The 18,794-nt window shown below is 38.5% G+C and overlaps 2 protein-coding genes across 10 annotated transcripts in view; one reads left to right on the top strand and one right to left on the bottom strand.

The window, feature by feature from the left end:
* The window catches only part of INTS9 (integrator complex subunit 9), a 74,606-nt gene extending 65,297 nt beyond the window's left edge, over nucleotides 1–9,309 (bottom strand). Inside the window, 1 exon segment of the mRNA XM_045535576.1 lies at nucleotides 9,006–9,309. Within this exon segment, the coding sequence (XP_045391532.1) occupies nucleotides 9,006–9,014 (9 nt within the window). The 5' untranslated portion in view covers nucleotides 9,015–9,309.
* A 215-nt stretch (nucleotides 9,310–9,524) lies between these two features.
* The window catches only part of HMBOX1 (homeobox containing 1), a 128,368-nt gene continuing 119,098 nt past the window's right edge, over nucleotides 9,525–18,794 (top strand). For all 9 annotated transcript variants that reach the window (XR_006730895.1, XR_006730894.1, XM_045535577.1 and 6 more), the window contains exon 1: nucleotides 9,525–9,811. The gene's annotated coding sequence lies outside the window, so the exon portion shown is untranslated. The remainder of the gene's footprint in view (nucleotides 9,812–18,794) is intronic.

Raw genomic sequence — 18,794 nt, forward strand, 5'->3', positions numbered from 1 at the left:
AAAAGATGCTGATCACTAATTGTTAGGAACATGCAAATTAAAACCACTAGTATCACTTCACACTCATTAGAATGGTTATAATAAAAAACACCACCAACAAAATAATAGAAAATGACAAGTGTTGGCAAGAATGTGGAGAAATCAGAACCCCTGTGCATTGCTGGTGGGAATATAAAAGGTACAGGAATAGCACTGTGAAAAACAATATGTCAGTTCCTCAAAAAGTTAAACATACAATTACCATATGATCCAGCATTCCACTTCTGGGTCTATACCCAAAAGAACTGAAAGCAGAATTCGAACAGATGTTTGTACACCTACATTCATAGCAGCATTATTGACAATAGCCAAAGGGCAGATGCAATCTAAGTGCCTGTCCATCCAGGGATGAATGGATAAACAAAATATGGTAAATACATACAATGAAACATTAGCTTTAAAAAAGAAAGGAAATTCTGACACATGCTACAAAGTAGATAAAATCTTGAGGACATTATGCTAAGTGAAACAAGCCAGACACAAAAGGACAAATACTGTATGATTCCATTTACATGAGGTACCTGGAGTAGTCAAATTCATAGAGACAGAAAGCAGAATGGGAGTTGCCAGGAGCTGGAGGGGCATAGGGAATGGGGAGTTAGTGATTAATGGGTACAGTCCAGGAAGATAAAATTGTTCTGTAGATGGACGGTGATGGCACAACAATGTGAATGTACTTAATGCCACTCAATTGTTCACTAAAAAAATGGTTAAATGGCAAATTTTATGTTGTGTATATTTTACTACATTTTAAAAAGAATACACAAAAGTAGAAAATCTGAAAAGAGCTAAAGCAAGTAAAGAAATTGAATTAGAATATTAAAAATTTTTTCACAAAGAAAAGCCCAAGACTGGATGGCTTCACTGATGAATTCTATCAAACCTTTAAAGAAGTACTAATTCTTCATATGCTCTTGCGGAATATAGAGGAGCAGAGAACATTTCTCAACTTATTCTATGAGAACAGTATTACCCTGATACCAAAGCCAGACAAAGACATCAAAGGGGACCACAGACCAATATCCCTTATGAATATATGTGCAAAAATCCTCAACAAATTTTAGCAAACCAAACTCAGCAACATATACAAAGGATTATATACCATGACCAAGTGGGATTTATCCAAGGAATCCAAGAATGCCTGAACACTCAGAATTCAATTAAGGTAATACATATTATTAATATTAAGGACAAAAACCATATGTTCACCTCAACAGATGAAGGAAAAGCATTTGACAAAACCCAAGGCCCATTTATGATAAAAACACTCAACAAACTGATAGAAGAGAATGACCTTAACTTGATTAAGGGCATCTATGAAAAACCTACAGTTCATATCATACTTAGTAGTGAACAAATGAATATTTTACCCCTAAGATAGTGAAGAAATCAAGAATGCCTGCTTGTACCACTTCTGTTCAACATTTTACTGGAGGTTCTGGCAAGTACAATTATGCAAGAAAAAGCGAAAACATCAAGAAATTTAAAATGAAAACAAATGTCTACACAATAATAGCCAAAAAAGTGGAAACAATCCAAATGTCTATCACTTGGTGCAGGAATAAATAAAACATAGACTATCCATACAGTGGAATGTTGCTGAGCAATAAAATGGGATGAATTGATACATGCTACAATGTAGATGAACCTCAAAAGTATTACACTAAGTGAAAGAAGTCAGCCACAAAAGACCCCATGTTGTATGAGTTAATTTACATGAAATGATCAGAAAGGGCAGATCTGCAGAGACAGAAAGTAGATTAGTGGTTGCCTGGGGTAGGAATGGGGATTGAAGCACCTTTTTGGAGTAATGGAAATGTTCTAAATCTGGATTGTGGTGATCATTGCATAAACTCTGCAAATTTATTAAGTCATTGCATTTTACCCTTTAAATGCATGAATTTTATGGTATGTAAATTATCCCTCCATAAAGCTATTTAAACAATGTAAAAAAGGTAACAATAATAATAATATCCTTTACATATTAACACTACTGCTTTTTACTATTTCCACGTTCTGGAAAAAAAATACGGGAAGGCTTATCAAACTAGAACATCTAATTATGCCTTCTTTTATTTTAATGGAACAGAAAAACGTAGAAATATTGCAGTTAGAAAAAGAGAATCTCTGCTTAAGCCATAAATTTGAGAAATGGATTAGGCATGACATTTTATTATTCACCTCCTCAACCCCTTCATAAACATGAGTGATGAAAAATAAACTACCTTAAGAGCAAAAAAGGTGTTAGTTTTACAATTCCTATTCAAGAATTGCTTTCTTGAACATCATCTGTCTGATTATCTTTGAGAGAGCTAAAGTTCATTCAGTTGTGCTTTCAATAAATTTAAATATTTTAGATCTTTAAGGCATTTCCTTCAGATTTATGGGCAATCAGGGACAATTTAAACCTACTGTTTTTCTCACAGTGAAGTTCCACCACACAGTTTTTAGTCTTGCTCACTGAAGGGCTTTCAGGCTGGCTCCTTTCTCCTCCTGTCTTCTCTGTTCCCCCTTCCTGTCCTTTCTGTTCCCACTCTTGCCTTTGTCTCATGCTCTCTGCAAATTCTGACATCCAGCCCTTTCTTAGCCCTGCCTGACGTGTCAAATCCTAGCTTCATCTCACTGGCCATCTTTTTGGGGAGTGTGGGGGATCCCCTCTGCTACCTACCCACACTTGCCCAGCTGCTTCTCCAATCTGCTTGATCCCACAATACCATCAGCCTAATTCCTACCTCCATGCACAGCATTTTCAAAGAAACACCATAGATCTTTCACAAACTTCCTTTTAAAGACTCTTAGATCACTAAATTTTTATCTGAAGAAATTTGTTCCCCTTTGTGGTACATCTTCCTATATCCATAATCGATACTCTGGGGACATTTTATTAAATATGGCCAAAGTCTATAGCAGATGGAGAAGGTGTCAGGATAGACGAAAGAAGAAAGTTCCATGTGGAAGACAAATTGTAACAGTAAAGAAACAGCATCATAGTCAAAGGGCAGGGAAATGTAGTCTCCTATACTAATAGTATGATGGAAAACTAGTGGGCAATTTGGCCCTATATGATAAAATTTTAAGAAGGCCTATTGATGGATATAATTAAATACATTTTTGACCATTACATTACAAAAATACTTGAGCCAGTGCCCAGTGATATTTGTATATCAGGACATTCACTGCAACATTGTTTGAATTGTACAGTAAGCCCACTAAGCTTTATGTTCCATACGGGCAGGGAATAAATCTGTTTTGTTCACTGCAGTACACCCAGTACCTTGAGCAATGCCTAGCACAGAGGAGATGTTCATGAAGATTTGTTGAGTAAATAAATGAATGATGATGGAGATCTGAGGGTTGGTTTATGCCTATATTCCTCTTGGTGTTTAGCAAGCCAGGAGCAAATTTTTCATGCAGAATGGCTAGTTTTTAATGAGTTTGGTGGCCATGACTCACCCTTAACCACTGTAAGCTGTTCTGCAAATACACATTGCTGAGCACCAGAGCAAATGGCAGAAGGATTCGAGTACTCAGAGCAAACCAGTCACAAAACAAATGTGCTATTGCTGTTAAAATACGAGTAATGTGTTGTAATGTTTGTATTAGTAGAACAGCCTTCTCGCTTTGCTGATTAACCACAGTTAATTGTTTTAATCCAATTATTATTATTGAAAAAATCTGTCATCAGCATACTTTTCTGCCTTGGTATATTTACTCTTTAGAGTAACAATTTTGGACTGTGAAATACCCAAGAGTAAAATATCCATTTTTATTGCAAAGCACTACTGAACAGGTATGTAACTTGGCCTTATGTCACACACGGCTTTTCAGAGTTAGCAGAAATCACGAAAGGAAAAAAAACCTATCATATTGAGGTTGTGATAAAATATGACCTTTCAAAAGCTTGAAATGACATTACATCATGAAGACACATGAGGGCACTCTAATCAACCAGCAAAGAGAAACAGAAGAGTGAAATCAGGTTGACATTTTAACAATCCTACTGCAATAGTTGAAATCAAGCACTGGTAAAATTTTCAATGCTTGTAATTTATAGCAAGAGATTTTCTGTTCTTGATCCAAATTCCAGGAAGCCAAAAGGATTCTACAACTATGTAAATTGGAGACAGAATCCAACACTCTCAGATCCAAGGTGAGGATTAACCACACCCCTTTCTAATGATTTGTTAAACTGACCTTGGAGATGGTTTTGCCCCTTTCAAGCAAAGATCACCTATATAATCTACAACTGAACTTGGTGTTTTACTTGTCTTCCACTGGGAGCAGTCATGAATTCATACCTTCGCTCCATCTGTTTTCCCAGGAGAAATGGCAAGTTAAAAGTTTCAGGCAGTAGAAATGAAACAGCATTTTGCACAAAGGAGCACAGACCATCGAAGAATATATTTCATGGCATTCTCAAGTTTTTAAATTTGTAAATACAACTACAGCATATAATTTCCGGCATCAAATTCAATAAGTATAGTATAACAAGCATTTAAACGACCTTCCTTTCAGACCTTTGACAAAAGAGCAACAATAACTGCAGAGAGCCATGGATTCTGAGGCAATCAGGCTTACTCACAAAGGATTATCATTAATCTTAAAGTCACATTCAAATTTGTGTCTCAGCAAAATTATAAATAATTCCATGTCATAGATCTTTGGGGTCAAATGTAATGGTTAAAATGGAAAGTGTTAAAACTTTGAATGCCAAGGGTATACTGTGGTTGCATAATAAATCTTTGTTGACTGAATAAGCTAGAAGATTCATTCCATCTCTGGTACTATCTATAGGAAGTACCTACACGTGCTGCATTCTTGAATTGCTTCTTACTATTTTAGTTGATTTAATCCTCACCTGTTTAAATGGCTAGGTTCCTGACCATGATATTTCAAACTTAATTTCTGTCAATGTACTCAGTGTTTTTTGTTCCATGGTCTTTTGATAAGGACCCTGGTGAATCCTAGTTTCTATCCTTAACCGAATTGGCCATCAGGGTATCCAATTAGGCTCAATCTATGCTAATAAAAGAACATGCCCTAAAATGTGCTGATTTAGAAGACACATTTCTTCTAATTTTCCTGTTCTTTCTAAAATGATTATGGCTGATTGAAAACGCCAATGAATTTTCTTCAGTTAAATAAATCTGCCCAAATACTGCATATTATAAATACAGGCAGTTATTAAAATCCTTTCAGTTGGTATCTAAGGAGATATTTAAGTATTACATTAAAATGGCATCCATTGTTTTTGTGTGGGTGTGTGAAAAGCTACCAAGACAGTGATGCCCAAAGTTAGAGAACGTTAAATGGTATCCCACAGCTAAATTTGGACAATACAAAAAAGACTAACTTTAGCACTCAATGCTCTGATATGGGGCCCTTTGGATTATCAAGAAAGTTCCCAAACTTTACTTATTTTTTTTTTTTACCAGTAACCTTCTTAAAATTCTGAATTGAACCAAACTCACATTTAAAGCTAATTTTTAAAATAGCCTTGAGTAAAATTTCTCTTGGTGCATGCTCTACTTTCTTTAAGAGATAACCTAGCATACTACTACAATCCCTGCACTCACTAAGCAACAGACTCTTGAGTCTTGAAGACTTGGGTTCAGATCTTGCACTATCACTTTTAATGTATGTAACTTTAAGCCACTTCATCTCCCCAAAGCTTGCATTTTTTATCTGTAAAATGAGAATACTATCACCTAGATCAAAGAATTAAATGGGACACTATGTAGCGAATACCCAGCCCACTGCCTGGCACATAATAATTGCTCTATAAAATGTAGCAATTATTCCTTTTTACTGTAACAATTATTGTTAACTGTAATTTTTTTTTTTTAAGAGACAGGGTATCACTCAGTAGCAGGGACTACATGTGTGCACCACCATGCCTGGCTACATTGTCCAGGCTAGTCTCAAGCAATCCTCCGGCCTCAGCCTCCTGAGTTGCTAGGATTAAAGGAGTGAGCCACTGGTTCTGGCTTGTTTATTGTGATCTTTTTTAACTTCACCTGTTAATCTTTTGCCAACAGTATTCACAGGCCTTGATAACCCCTCAGAAATTATTTATTGGACTACTGGCCTCAAGAGATCCTCCTGCCTCCGCCTCCCAAAGTGCTGTGCTTATAGGCATGAGCTACCATGCCCAGTCTCCATTGGAACATATTCAAAGTCCCAGAGAACTTTAAAAGCAGGGTCAGTTCAAGGAACTAGAAGATGTCTGATATAATTGGAACAAAGAAAACGGAGCTCTGGAGAGGTAGGCTGGGTTATAGTCTCAGGGCCAAGTCAACCAAGTGAAGACTAAGACTTTATCTAAGGGCAAAGGAAGCTACTGAGGGGGTTTTATGGAATTCTGCAATTTTAAACAACTTCTAATGCAGAGAAGAGAATGGATATAAGAGGGTTAAGACTGAATGAGGGAAACCAGTTAGATGGTCTTGGTGCATTCCAAATGTCAAGCATAAAGAGCCCACACAAAGGCCGTATTAGGGGGACTGGAGAGAAACAGAACCTATTAAGATACCTGCATTTAGGAAGTAGAATTAACAAAATGTGGTCATAAGCTGTGCAAGGGAGGGATAGTGTGGAAAGTCGATCTCAGAAACAAGAATATACTCAATAAAATGTATTTTTGTTTCACAATATAAATTTAAAAGCCTATTCCTGCAGGTCCAGGATTGGAAAAAAGAAAAAAATAATAAAAGAAATTATAATTAAACATAAAAGCTGACCACACATTCCTAAATCAGTATCCACAGAAGGATTTATTCCAATCCTTTCGGGGGCATGACACACAGGTTTAACTCACTGAGCAACAATGCTTTTGAAACCACTTTGTTATGTTGATAGGAATCCTGCATTATGGATTTTTTTTTTTTTTTAAGAGACAGGGTCTCACTCTGTCAATGCAGGCTGGAGTGCAATGGTCCGATCATCACTCACCACACCTCGAACTCCTGTGCTCAAGCGATCCTCCTGCACACCACCACGCTCAGGTAATTTTTAAATTTTTTGTAGCGATGAGGTCTTGTTATGTTGACCAGGCTGATCTTGAACACCTGGGCTCAAGTGAGCCTCCACCTCTGCTTCCCAAAATTCTGGTATTACAGGTGTGAGCCACAGAACCCAGTCCCCAGATCATTTATCTATCAACCACCAAATGAGTTTTAGTAAGTAATACATGATTTGAAAGTGAAGAAGGATGGAGTATCGATAGAATAATTCCTTTTCCTAGAGGCATCTTTTGGTTCTTAATGGAAAAAAATAATTTTCTACTTTTTTCCTTTTTTCTCTTCCATGCTTTCACATCTCTAAATAAATTAAGCAGGAGGATTTTATAAGCAAACCAAAGTATATGTAAAGTAAATCCTGGTTTTCTGGTACCCTCAGAAATGAGTTTTCATGGAAAAACTGTTTCATAAATCTCTGCTTTCTTAAACTGAACACACCGAATGTGATTTATCCCATACTGAGGACACAGGGTCTGTGTTCCAGCCATTAAGGTAACAAACTCTTTGGCTCCTATATGCTGAACCCTTTTCACGGAAGCCCCCGACTTACTTATCCTTATCTGTTCTAGAGTCACCTTTCCAGAAAGCTGTCCCTGACCTCACCAGTGATCATCTGTCCTCTCAATTCCCAAAGCACTTTAAACACGCCTCTCTTTTACCAAGAACACAGTGAATTTTAATTTTCACTTGCTTTTCTATCTTTTTCATTAGATTGTATGCTTGTTAAGGGTAAGGGCTATGACTTTCAATTCTGCATTCTTAAAAGTTTAGCACAATTGACCCAAAGGCAAATCGTTATTCTCAAGGTTTACTGACTTCTATTCTTCCCCTTACATAAATGGTCTTATATGAAGACAGTTTTGGAGCTGAATTCACTTTTAATACTTTCTCTGACTTCTCAGAAAACAGCTGACTTTGCAGAGTGTATTCCTCTAGCTCGGGTGATTATCAAATGGGGACAGGTGGGTTGTGTGCTTTGGAAAAGCATACTTAAATAACCACACAAATGGAAAAAAGGAAAATAAACCTTTTGTTTTTGTATAAAAGTTACAGAAAGTAAAGCCTGGCAATAAATTGGCTGCAGGAACATGAGTTTTAAAAGACTGAGTAACAGCATCTCACACCTGCTTTTCCACTCTATGCTATTATTCATTTTAATAGAGTTGGAATCAATTAACTTGGATCTGTGTGCACAATAAGAGTAAAATGGCTGAAAACAAAGGTCTAAGAAGCTTTCCTATAAGCCAAGTGTTTGAGCTTTGTGATGCAGATTTCTCCAGGTAGATAATGGCATTCTTCATCTAACCTTGGCTCATGCAATCTCTACAGTCCTAAAATGGAATGCCTTACACTTCCTCTCTGCCCATCCAAATCCTACACGGGGTTTAACACTCAGATCCTCCAAGATCACACCCTGAACTCGTCTTTCTCTTAATTCCAAGGGCAGTTAGGAGTCTATATGACAGAGTATTTAATAAGTGATTAGGTTCTTCCGGATATTTTCTACTCTTGCTCATATCTAACCAAAGTCTCAATAACGGTAGGGAGACAGGCTACTCAAGTGCCAATCGAGCAGAAAGAGGTTGGTACCAACCTATTATAACACTCAGGTGGAAGCTGAGAAACAAGTCCAAACCTAGTTCATAGTGCCCAACCTTACTTAGTTCGTGAAGAAATGTGCAAGAGTTAACCTCTTGTCTGACCAAACGAACCCGCCAATGAGTGAAAAAGACCTCTTGGCAGATAGGGGACGGGGTGGGGCGACAGGAGAGGAAATTCAAACCTCAGCAACAAAAAGCAGCTTTCCTCAGCCCACTCCACTTCCCATCCCAGTTCCCAAACTTTGCCACCCCTCCTGTGCGACAGTTCCCTGGCAAACGTGGAAACGAAGAGGTACAAAAGAATATGGCACCACCTTTGCCCTCTGACCTAAGAGCAAAAACTCACCAGTTTCATATTGGACTTTTAGTTGCTCAAAAACAGTCACTGAACTCCACACACGCCCGGGAAGCGTCTTCCGGTTCAATCTCCGGCACCTGCCCGCCAAGAGCATCGCGGGACTTGCAGTCTTTCGTCCTCACGCCCCTTCCCAGGGGATCACGGGAGATGTAGTCTCCCCTCCAGGCATGATGGGAACTGTGGTCGTCTTTCCTTTTCCCCCCTTTCCTCTCTGAACGCCTGCTTCCGTCAGCTCAAATTTATCCCCGCCGCCAATTCATCCTCCCTATCCACCCCAGCATGATATCATGTCCCCCATATGGGCCTGCCACCCGTGGTATTCTGGGATGTGTAGTCCCAACGGCTCCAGCTCTCCTTTCCCCTCCTCCCTGAGGGAAGGGGGACGCGCGCGGGACATGCCGGGAGCTGTAGTTCCCTGGGGCCTCTAGGCGCCCGGCCCGCGCTTTTACTCAGGGGAGGCAGGAACTACAACTCCCAGGGATGCCCGGCTGCAGCAGGTGGGAGCGGGGCTGTTGATATCAATATGGCGGTTGTCAGCCAGACAAAGACAGTCAGTCTGATGTGATTGAGACAAGGGAGGTTTTCAGGGGGAGACTGGGAGATAGGGGCCTCCCCTCCCCCTTCTCCTCTTCCTGCGCCGGCCTCCACCCCTCCCCAGTCCCCTCCCGACGGGCGCCCCACGCGGAAGATACCCCTCCCCCTCCCGCTGTCCCTCCTCCCTACCTCAGCCCTTCGTACTGGGACGTTGGGGAGGGGGCTGTGCCGGGCGGAGAGAACTCAGCAAGGATTCTGAGGTGAGTCGAGCGGTTTTGAAGCCGGACTACCTCAAGTCTCTTTCCTCACTTCTTTCTCTTCACTTTAAAAACATTTTTTTTGAGGATTTTTTGGGAGGAAGTGAGCGGGCGCTGGGGATGGGTCTCTTGAGCGGCCCGATTGCGAGAGGGGAGGAAGCGGGGGGCTTCCGACGGGGCGACCCGGCGCGGGGTGTGGGGTGGGGCAGTTGGTGGGGGACGGTAGTCGGAGGGCGTCGACTGCTCCCCAACTCTTTTCTCCTGCTTCCCTCCACTGTGGGTGGAAGGGTTGAATCCTGGAGGTTTGCGGGGGGGGCGGCGTCTCCGTTTGGAGTTTGGGAAACTGGGAGGTGATTTCGAGGTGCATCGGTTTGTCTGGGGTGTAGAACTGTGTTTCCAACTGGGTGACGTGTACTTGTGTGCTCTGCCCGTCTCGGAGAAATGTCCCCAGATAGGAAGTTGGGTGGCTAGAGCCGTAGCTGCGCCGGGCCTGGGCTGAGCAGCGCGCGGGAGGTCTCGGTGCTGGACGCTTGGCCGGCGCCGTGGGGCGGGCCGGCGGGGTCGGCAACTCGCCCGTGTCCCGTCGCCCGCTCGCTCCCCGCCGCCCGCCTCCCCCGGACGGATCCCCACCCCACGCTCCAGACGGGAGCATCGGAGAGACGGTGTGGTTTGAGGATGGATTTTTGCCTCCCGAAGTAGGTAGATAGGTGGGAAAAGAAAAGTGTTTCTTAGTATTTTATTCCGGAACCGTGTTTTGGTTACACTGTTGGGGCTACTTGGAAAGGAGTCCTCCACCCACCTTCACCCCGAAACAGTAGGTAGCAGGTATCTTGTCGTCTTCGTGTTAAATAGATTAAGTAATTACTTAAGGTTTGGGGGCGTGGGTGGGGGTCGCGAGTGCTGGATTGGGTACGCACCTCTGTGTGTCTACGAAGGAGACGGAGTGTCTGTTGTGTATCTTGAGATAGGGCGACTTCTGTTCGTAGTGGGAAGAACTGTTGGAGATTATTTGGGGCGGGGGGTGCGCTGAAAGGCGCTGCTAGTGTTTTTCTTCTACTCCACCCTGTTCTGTCTCGCATTTGCCTGAAAGCCGGTGTGGAAGAGTGAAGAGGCATTGGGTGAGTGAAGGGAAGAATGCAGTTGGCTTTAAAGAGACTACACTATGTGAAGTTGAATGGTGTAAAGTGATTGCTGTCTTTATTTATGCTGAAGCTTTAAAAAAGAACCTCACGTATCTTATAGAGTAACGTGACTAGTTCATTTCTGTGGGATTCTGCAGGTATAGAAACCTCTGCCTTCCCTTTTCCTTCCTTCCTTCCTCCTTTCCTTCCTTCCTTCAGTCCTTCCTTTATTGGCATAGTACATTTCTCTTCCTGATGAACATAATACCTCCTGTGCCTTTTTATTTAGTTTGTGCTAATATAGTTGTGCTTTTTGTGGTTTTACTGTAAAATGCATCATTAGATGTATTTGTTGTTATTTTGCATTTATGCCGCAAGTAATTATCACATCAGGATTGCAGTGCTTTGCATTAAACTTATTTTAAAATTGCACAGCTAAGTTGCTAGATGCTAGATATGTCAAGTTTGGAAAATCTGAATTCTGATTTTTTTTTTTCAATTTTCAGTTAGAGTTAAAAAGGGAAGAGGATTGCAACATCTCTTGTTTCTCACAGTCTTTAATATTTAATAACATTATACTAGGAGACTTTAAGATCACATATTTTGTACTTCCTTCAATCTGAACTGTAAGTTTTTCAATAACCCTTCTTTTGTGACAATTTTTTAGTGTAATAGACTCTTAAATTGACATAATTTCTATTTAGACTGCTAAGAATGTAATATATTTACATATTTGGCTCCAAACTTATCAATTCTTGAATTTGCCACCTATCAATAAGGGACCTTTAGATTCTATAAAAACTGAAAGCCACATAGGTACAGTATGCAATTTTATAGTATATTTTATAACCTTTGATTTGAAATTTCTGCTGTGGGTCATTCACACAGATAAGGGGACTGTAAGCATGAGGTAGCATGTATATTTTGATTGACCTGAATAGAAAAAAAATATTGATGTGTCTTCTAAATCTCAAATTTAGAATATAGAATATGTTGATCCAAAACTGAACCTTTAGTTTGTTATAGACCTAGATTTTCGCAATTATTTGTTTTAAGCTTGTATCTTAACCTCTGAAACATTACTTTGCAAAAACTGGAGAAAAATCCTATGTAACTAAGCAATGGAATGTTTTGTTTTTCTGAAACATATTGTGATAGGTATAGAGCTTTAAAATGTTTAATAATTATTTTAGAAATAAACTCAAATGTTTGTAAGAGCTGGAAAAATAAGAGTATTTTCTCTTCCACCTACCTTTACCTCAAATTTTCTTTTTGTTTATTTGTTTGTTTTTTCCTATGGAAATGCAAAGTTATTTACTGGGAAAGCATTCATTAAACTTTTTCTGACCAGTAGTGGGGTCAAAATCATTATGTGTAAACCAAATATATTCCTTGCATTCCTTGGGATGATTCTGTTGCATTTTAAGCACTGGGCATTAAAATGATGTAAAGCCTTTACTGCAGGTTAAAGCATAAAACATTCTCAGCATGTGGAAGTCATATGGTTTACAAAAAAATACAAAACCAGGACATTGGTGTCTGCCCAGCTTAAAATTTTATCCCACATCTGTGAAAGACACATTTATTTTAATGTGATCACTTCTAAGCATGTCACCTATGTTATGAGAAATTGAAAATCTAAACTGTTAACTCATCTGTTGCTAGTTTAGTGTAGTGCATATAGTGAACGCTATTTGTGGTCACACATTTGCTTCAAGGAAAGGAGCCTTTGCTTTATGTTGAATGCCTTTAGTGAAGCTTCATTTTTACCTCTGTATGAACAGACTTGTGCCAACTCTTCAGTTACAACATGACTGATAGAAACAATAGCTCAGTGTTGGTAACTTACAAAATATATTGCAACAAATCTCTCATTGTTTCATTATTTAAAAAATAGAAGTGACCAGTTTATGGCAATTTTTGGCATATGGCAAATGGCAGATGTTGATTGGAATTGCATTGCTTCTTTCAGTAGATGTTGACTACATTGAGAATATTCATGCTTAATTTGTTCATTTTGAGTCTCCTGTACATTATATTCAGTCCATCCCACAGCTGCCATGTTTCCTGTTAAAGCACGTTCGTGTTTTCTGTTCATTTCATTGCAGCTCTTCTGTTATATTTTTCATGCAGCTCTTTAAACTTGAATTATTTCTTTTGGGAATTAAACATTTATTGTAGAATGTTATTTGTCATAAATGAAAGTTGATATACTACTCAACTTTTTAAAAATGTGAACGTTTATAGATAAAAGTGCTCATTGAAAATATGTTGGTTTTGTTTGTTTTGTGAACCCGCTTTATTTAGTATTTTGGCTTCCGGAATTAATTTTATAGCTCACCTTGCTATTCTTTGGGTAGACTTTTCTGTTAACAATTGGCTTTTACTTCTCACTTTAGAACTTCAGTTTGTTAAAAAAACTGTTATGAATGGAAAGCACAGCTAATGTACCTTTATATTTGTGTGTGTATGTATATATGTGACATTGGTATGTATCTATCAGACATACAGCCCATAAAAAATTTTGAATCTGAGCCACAAATAGCAGGGGATTCAGAACTTTGGCTCAAACTAGAAACCAAAGAGTAACTACCACCACATGCTGTCCACTTTATAGAAGCTGTGGAGATTTTTCAGTATCATTCTAAACTATTATTTTAATAGGTTTTGCCAAAATACAGTTCTGTCAGAATGAAAGCTATCAATATTGGAATTTTTCTCAAAATAGTATGATTAATAATATTAAGTAATATGTGACTTGGATTCCTAGGTGCGGCTGTCCCCCAGATGGCCCTTGCTGCACTTAGGGCCCATCAGAGGTGCAGAGTTAAGATTTTTCTGTGTGTTTATTTGATGTAAAAGTTTTAGAGTGTATTTAAACCAGTATTTTAGGTATAATAACTCACTTTCTTTAACTTAAAATGAAACAAGTTGGAAATTTACTATAACATTGTCTTGGACACTTTCCAAGAGCATTTAGTTACTGGAAGGGCCCTGGCCTTAGCATAGTTTTTGCCCTCACAGTGGTAATAAGGTTGAAGTTACAGTAAATTTTTCCAGTGGTTATTATAATCTTCATGCAGTGTTTTATAGATCCTTAGGCTATAAGGTTAGTGTTTTTTTTTTTTTTTAACGTTTGCAAACAAAGGAAGAAAAGCTAATAGTAGTCTGGTTTTAGCTTTGAAGTGATCAATTATTTTAATTTTTTTCACTCTTAAAACAGGTGACGCCAGACTCCTTCCTTTTAGATGATAAAATAATTCTAATCCACTCAAAGGGCATTTACGTTTTTCTTTTTTAGAATGCTGATTATGATTAAAATATTACTAATCTCTGAATACTGGCTATATTCTCTAGCTGCCTCTGTGTTTATCTTATGTCTAGTGATGGTCTACATGTGGTGTATTGAAAACATTTAATAGCTGTCATTACCATATGTATACATATTAAACAATGAGTATGGAGTTGCCAAGCAGCAATAACCTTTATGTATATAGTTACAATTTTTATAGAAGCTAAGTCAAATGCTGTGAGTACTGCTGAAATGAGGATGACTTAAGTATGAACCAATCTGGTTTAAGATTTTGGTAAGGTAGTAGTATTGTTAAAACATGAAACTGTTGGCTTGGGTCTACTCAGTCAAGCCTTGAAATTGTCCTCATTCCCCATGGAGTCATAAAGTCAAGCTGATTTTGTACTCTGTATACATTGGTTTCTTTTCATTCTATTGCTATTCCCTTAATTCAGGCCTTCATCATTTCTGGCTTACTGTATCAGTCTCTTAACTAATCATATTGCTTAAAGTTTTTTTTTTTATTAATTATTCTACACTCCTACCTGGGGTATCTTGCCAAAATAAAATGTGAATTTGATTGTCAGACAAACTTTGTCTGTAATCCTTCAGTGGCTGTCCAGACTTTCAGATAAATCCAAACTTTACAGTCATTCTACCTATGTCGAAATCCTGGTTCTGTCACTCACTCACTGGCTATGTGATCTTGGGCAGGTCATTTAAAATGTACCTCTGTTTCCCCAGTTATAGAATGGGGATAAAAATAGTACCTACTTCATAGGATTATTGTGAGCCCGTAGAATGCTGGGAAGTCCTCAGAATCCTTTTAACATATTATGGATTGACAGGAAGTTGCAAAAATAGTAGAGAGGGCACTGTACCTTTCATCCAGTCTCCCGTATTGGTTACATCTTCCATAACGTTAGTACAATATTAAAACCAGGAAATGGACATTGGTACACTGTGTGTAAGTTCTGTGCCATTCTATTACATGTGTAGAGTGTGTAACCACCACCAAAATCAAAATACAGCACTGTTACATCACCACAAAGATAGAATAATTCCCCTCTTTATAAGGTCTGTTGTTTTTAGTATAGCTAAGGAGAAAGATGCCAATTATTGGATCACTAATTTCACTCTTTTGCCTTATGTAGAACAGTCATGCACCACCCAATGATGTTTTTGTCAACTATAGACTGCATATATGACAGTGGTCCCATAAAGTTATAATACTCTATTTTTCATGTATCTTTTCTATGTCTAGATACACAAATACCATTGTGTTATAATTGCCTACGGTATTCAGTACAGCAACGTGCTGTATAGGTTTGTAGCCTAGGAGCCATAGCTATACCATCTAGGTTTGTGTAAGTATACTTTATGATGTTTGCACAACAATGAAATTGTCTAATGATGCATTTCTCAGAATGTATCCCCATCATTAAATGATGCATGTCTGTATTTCAGAAATTCTTTTGGCACATCTTGAAAGTTTTTATGAAAAATTCCAATTAAATTTTCTTGTTATAAGAATTTAAATATTGGCAAGCTTTGTTTAAATGAGGAATTATAATTTTAGTACCCATTAAACTTTTCTAGTAAAAGTTAACAGTAATATAGAAAATTTCGGCAAATGTGGAAGATTTCAGTGAATTCAAGGCTAATATGATCTGTTTCTTGCCAGTGAGGTTATGTTACAATCTGTATTAGGTAACCAAAATTTTATAGCTATTGTGACATTAGTTTGGCCATTGACATTGTTAATGCAAACTTGTCAGACTGATTGTTTGTGAGCTCATGTCATAGTTTTATTTTGGACTTGTTGCAAGGTAACTAGATCCAAAGAAAGTCAGCTCAAAGACTGTTTTCAGGGAAAGGATCTTTACAGAAAAAAGCGGGGGCTGGTTCTAAATGCTATTATTGTTAGTTTAGGTACAAGAAAGGATGACTAAGTTAAATGCTAGTTACAGGGTTGGTTGTAGTAACACTTTGGTGTCCCTTTATCAGCTGGGTGGGTTATAAAGCCTGCCTTCAAAGATGAGGTTGTTAACCCAATATACTATGGATTATTATACACAACAACAGAAGTCTGCTTTTAACAGGGTAACAAAATATTTTCAAATATATTAACAGAAAAGATAGAGCACGTGATTTTTGTCTCCTCTAGGTTCGAGACAATTTTTTGTCAACACTGTGATAATTTGCTTTGGGGAAAAAAGACCAATTAAAGTTTAATTCATTTCGTTGGCAAGAATATGATAGATGTTGATGATACTTCTGATAAATCAGATTCACATTTGCAGAGCTTTTTTGGTTACCTGTGATTTCAGTTTCTTCCTAGTACAATTTTTTTTTTCTCTTTGGATTTATCTGTTCCCAGCTTTTTATTTGTCTTGGTGTATTAGGTTGTTAAGTATGACATGTCCGATTTCCTTAAGTACTAAGTTTGACAGTTGATATCTCAGACATTTCACTTTGACACTTCTTGTTTTATTTTTATTGTGAAGGTACATCCTCAGTCTTTCAAACACATGTTGTGGCTTGTGATTATCTTTCACATTTTTTTAGAGCAATTTTTGTGAAACCACAGATAAGTAAAAAATTCATGTTATTGTTGAATATGAGTTCCATCATGGAACCAATGCAGCACAGACAGCTCGAAATATCAACGAAGTGTTTGGGAAGGATGTGGCTAATGAACGCACAGTGCGTCGATGGTTTGAGAAATTCCGTTCTGGTGATTTTAATCTTGAAAATGAGACATGTGGGTGACCTAAGACCAAGGTGGATAATGATGAGCTAAAAGCTGTAGTGCAAGCAAATCCATCCCAACCTACGTTTGAATTAGTAGCAAAGTTTAATGTTACTATTCCAACAATATTGGACCATTTGAAACAAATGGGCAAGGAAGGTACAGAAGCTGGATAGATGGGTTCCATGTGAATTAAATGAGTGTCAGAAGAGAAATCGTCTCAAAGCTTGCCTTTCTTTGCTGTCACAACATACAGGTGAACCATTTCTACACCGTATTGGGGTTGCCTTGCAAAAGGCTTGGCCTGTCTCTGTTGGCCAATCTTGGCTGCTTCATCGCAAGCATTCTCATCATTTCATCCAATTAGTTGCAGTAGACATCTGCTGCAATCAATTGACCAGGTTTCTTGAAGCTGTAGTGGATAATACCAGTGCTGGACCACCAAACAGACACCATTAGCTTTTTTTTTGATGAATATTCGGTTTTGGACTGTGTTTCGGCACTTCATCTTTATCCAACCATTGTGCCAAATGCTTGCGACTGGCAAAGAGAATCCATTTTTCATCACACGTCACAGTATGGTTTAGTTTTCATTTCATGTATATGCATTAGATTCCTAGTTGAAGTGTAAGGTTCTTGAGTTTCCTGCTGATTTGCCCCCTCTGTGTTCTCTCCCCTCCCCCTTTCATTTTCACAGTTCATTATTCTCATTTATCTAACCAATATTGAGTACATTATTATGAAAGTAAGATGTAGGCCTAGGCTTTAGGAAGCTCATAGTTTGGTTTTGATAGGATCAGAAAGAGTACTGAACCATGAGAAACAGATCTCAATGCTGTACATGGGTTATTCTTGCTTCAGTAATTTCTCTGATCCAGTACCCTCAGTATTGGATAGGTTGCTACATCTAAATTCCTGACAAATATTTTTGGCTGTAGAATCCTGGTACCAGTGACTGTGATTAGCAATGATCAGATAAGTAAAAGTAAGGTAGAAATTTTAGGTTCACTATCTTGTGAGGATAAACTCCTTCCCCCCATTCCTCCCTTACCAGGATAGCAGGAGTTCTAGGGACTTCAATTGTTATTATAAAGTTGTTACATTGAAAAGAATCTAAGCAATAAAGAAGTATATAAAATAACAAGTGTAGTTATACACTCCTTTTCCCAAAACACTGGGTATTCTTGTCTGTTGTGCATAGCTAACCCAAAGCATAGTGTCTTGAAACAACAATAATTATTTTGTTATTCTCTGTCAGGGTTCTGCAGGTTGACGAGGCCCAATTAGGTGGTTCTCACTTGGAATCTCTCATGCAGTGGCGGCCTGACAGTGCTGGGGCTGGAGTTATATGAGCTAGCTCACTCTTCTACCCTCTGCTCAGTTGGGGAAGAACATAAACAGCTGAGGATGGGGACAGCTGTGGCATCTCCTAGTCTCTGTGTGGTCTTTCCAGTGTTGTGGTTTTAGGGTAGCTGGACTTTTTACCTAGTGCCTCAGAGCTCCAAAGGCAGGATTTGGAAAGTTAAACAATGTTCAGATACTGAGAATTCTACAAATGTAATGTATCCTATAAATGTAATCAGAAAACCGCATAAATACACAAATAACTTTTTATACAGTGAATTCTGTTTTAATGTAAACCTGATTATTTTTTAAAATCTCATTAAGCGTTAACTCAGTCATGCTGCTCTAAGTAATCTCTTATCCTCTGATCTTACAGTTTCTCTAGATAAAGAAATCACCATCATTAGCGATAAGTGCAGGAAGGAATTGCTAACATTTCCCCCCACAACTACAGAAATAGTAATTAAAAACTTTAAC

Source organism: Lemur catta, chromosome 22 (assembly GCF_020740605.2).
Source record: "Lemur catta isolate mLemCat1 chromosome 22, mLemCat1.pri, whole genome shotgun sequence".
Taxonomy (NCBI): domain Eukaryota; kingdom Metazoa; phylum Chordata; class Mammalia; order Primates; family Lemuridae; genus Lemur; species Lemur catta.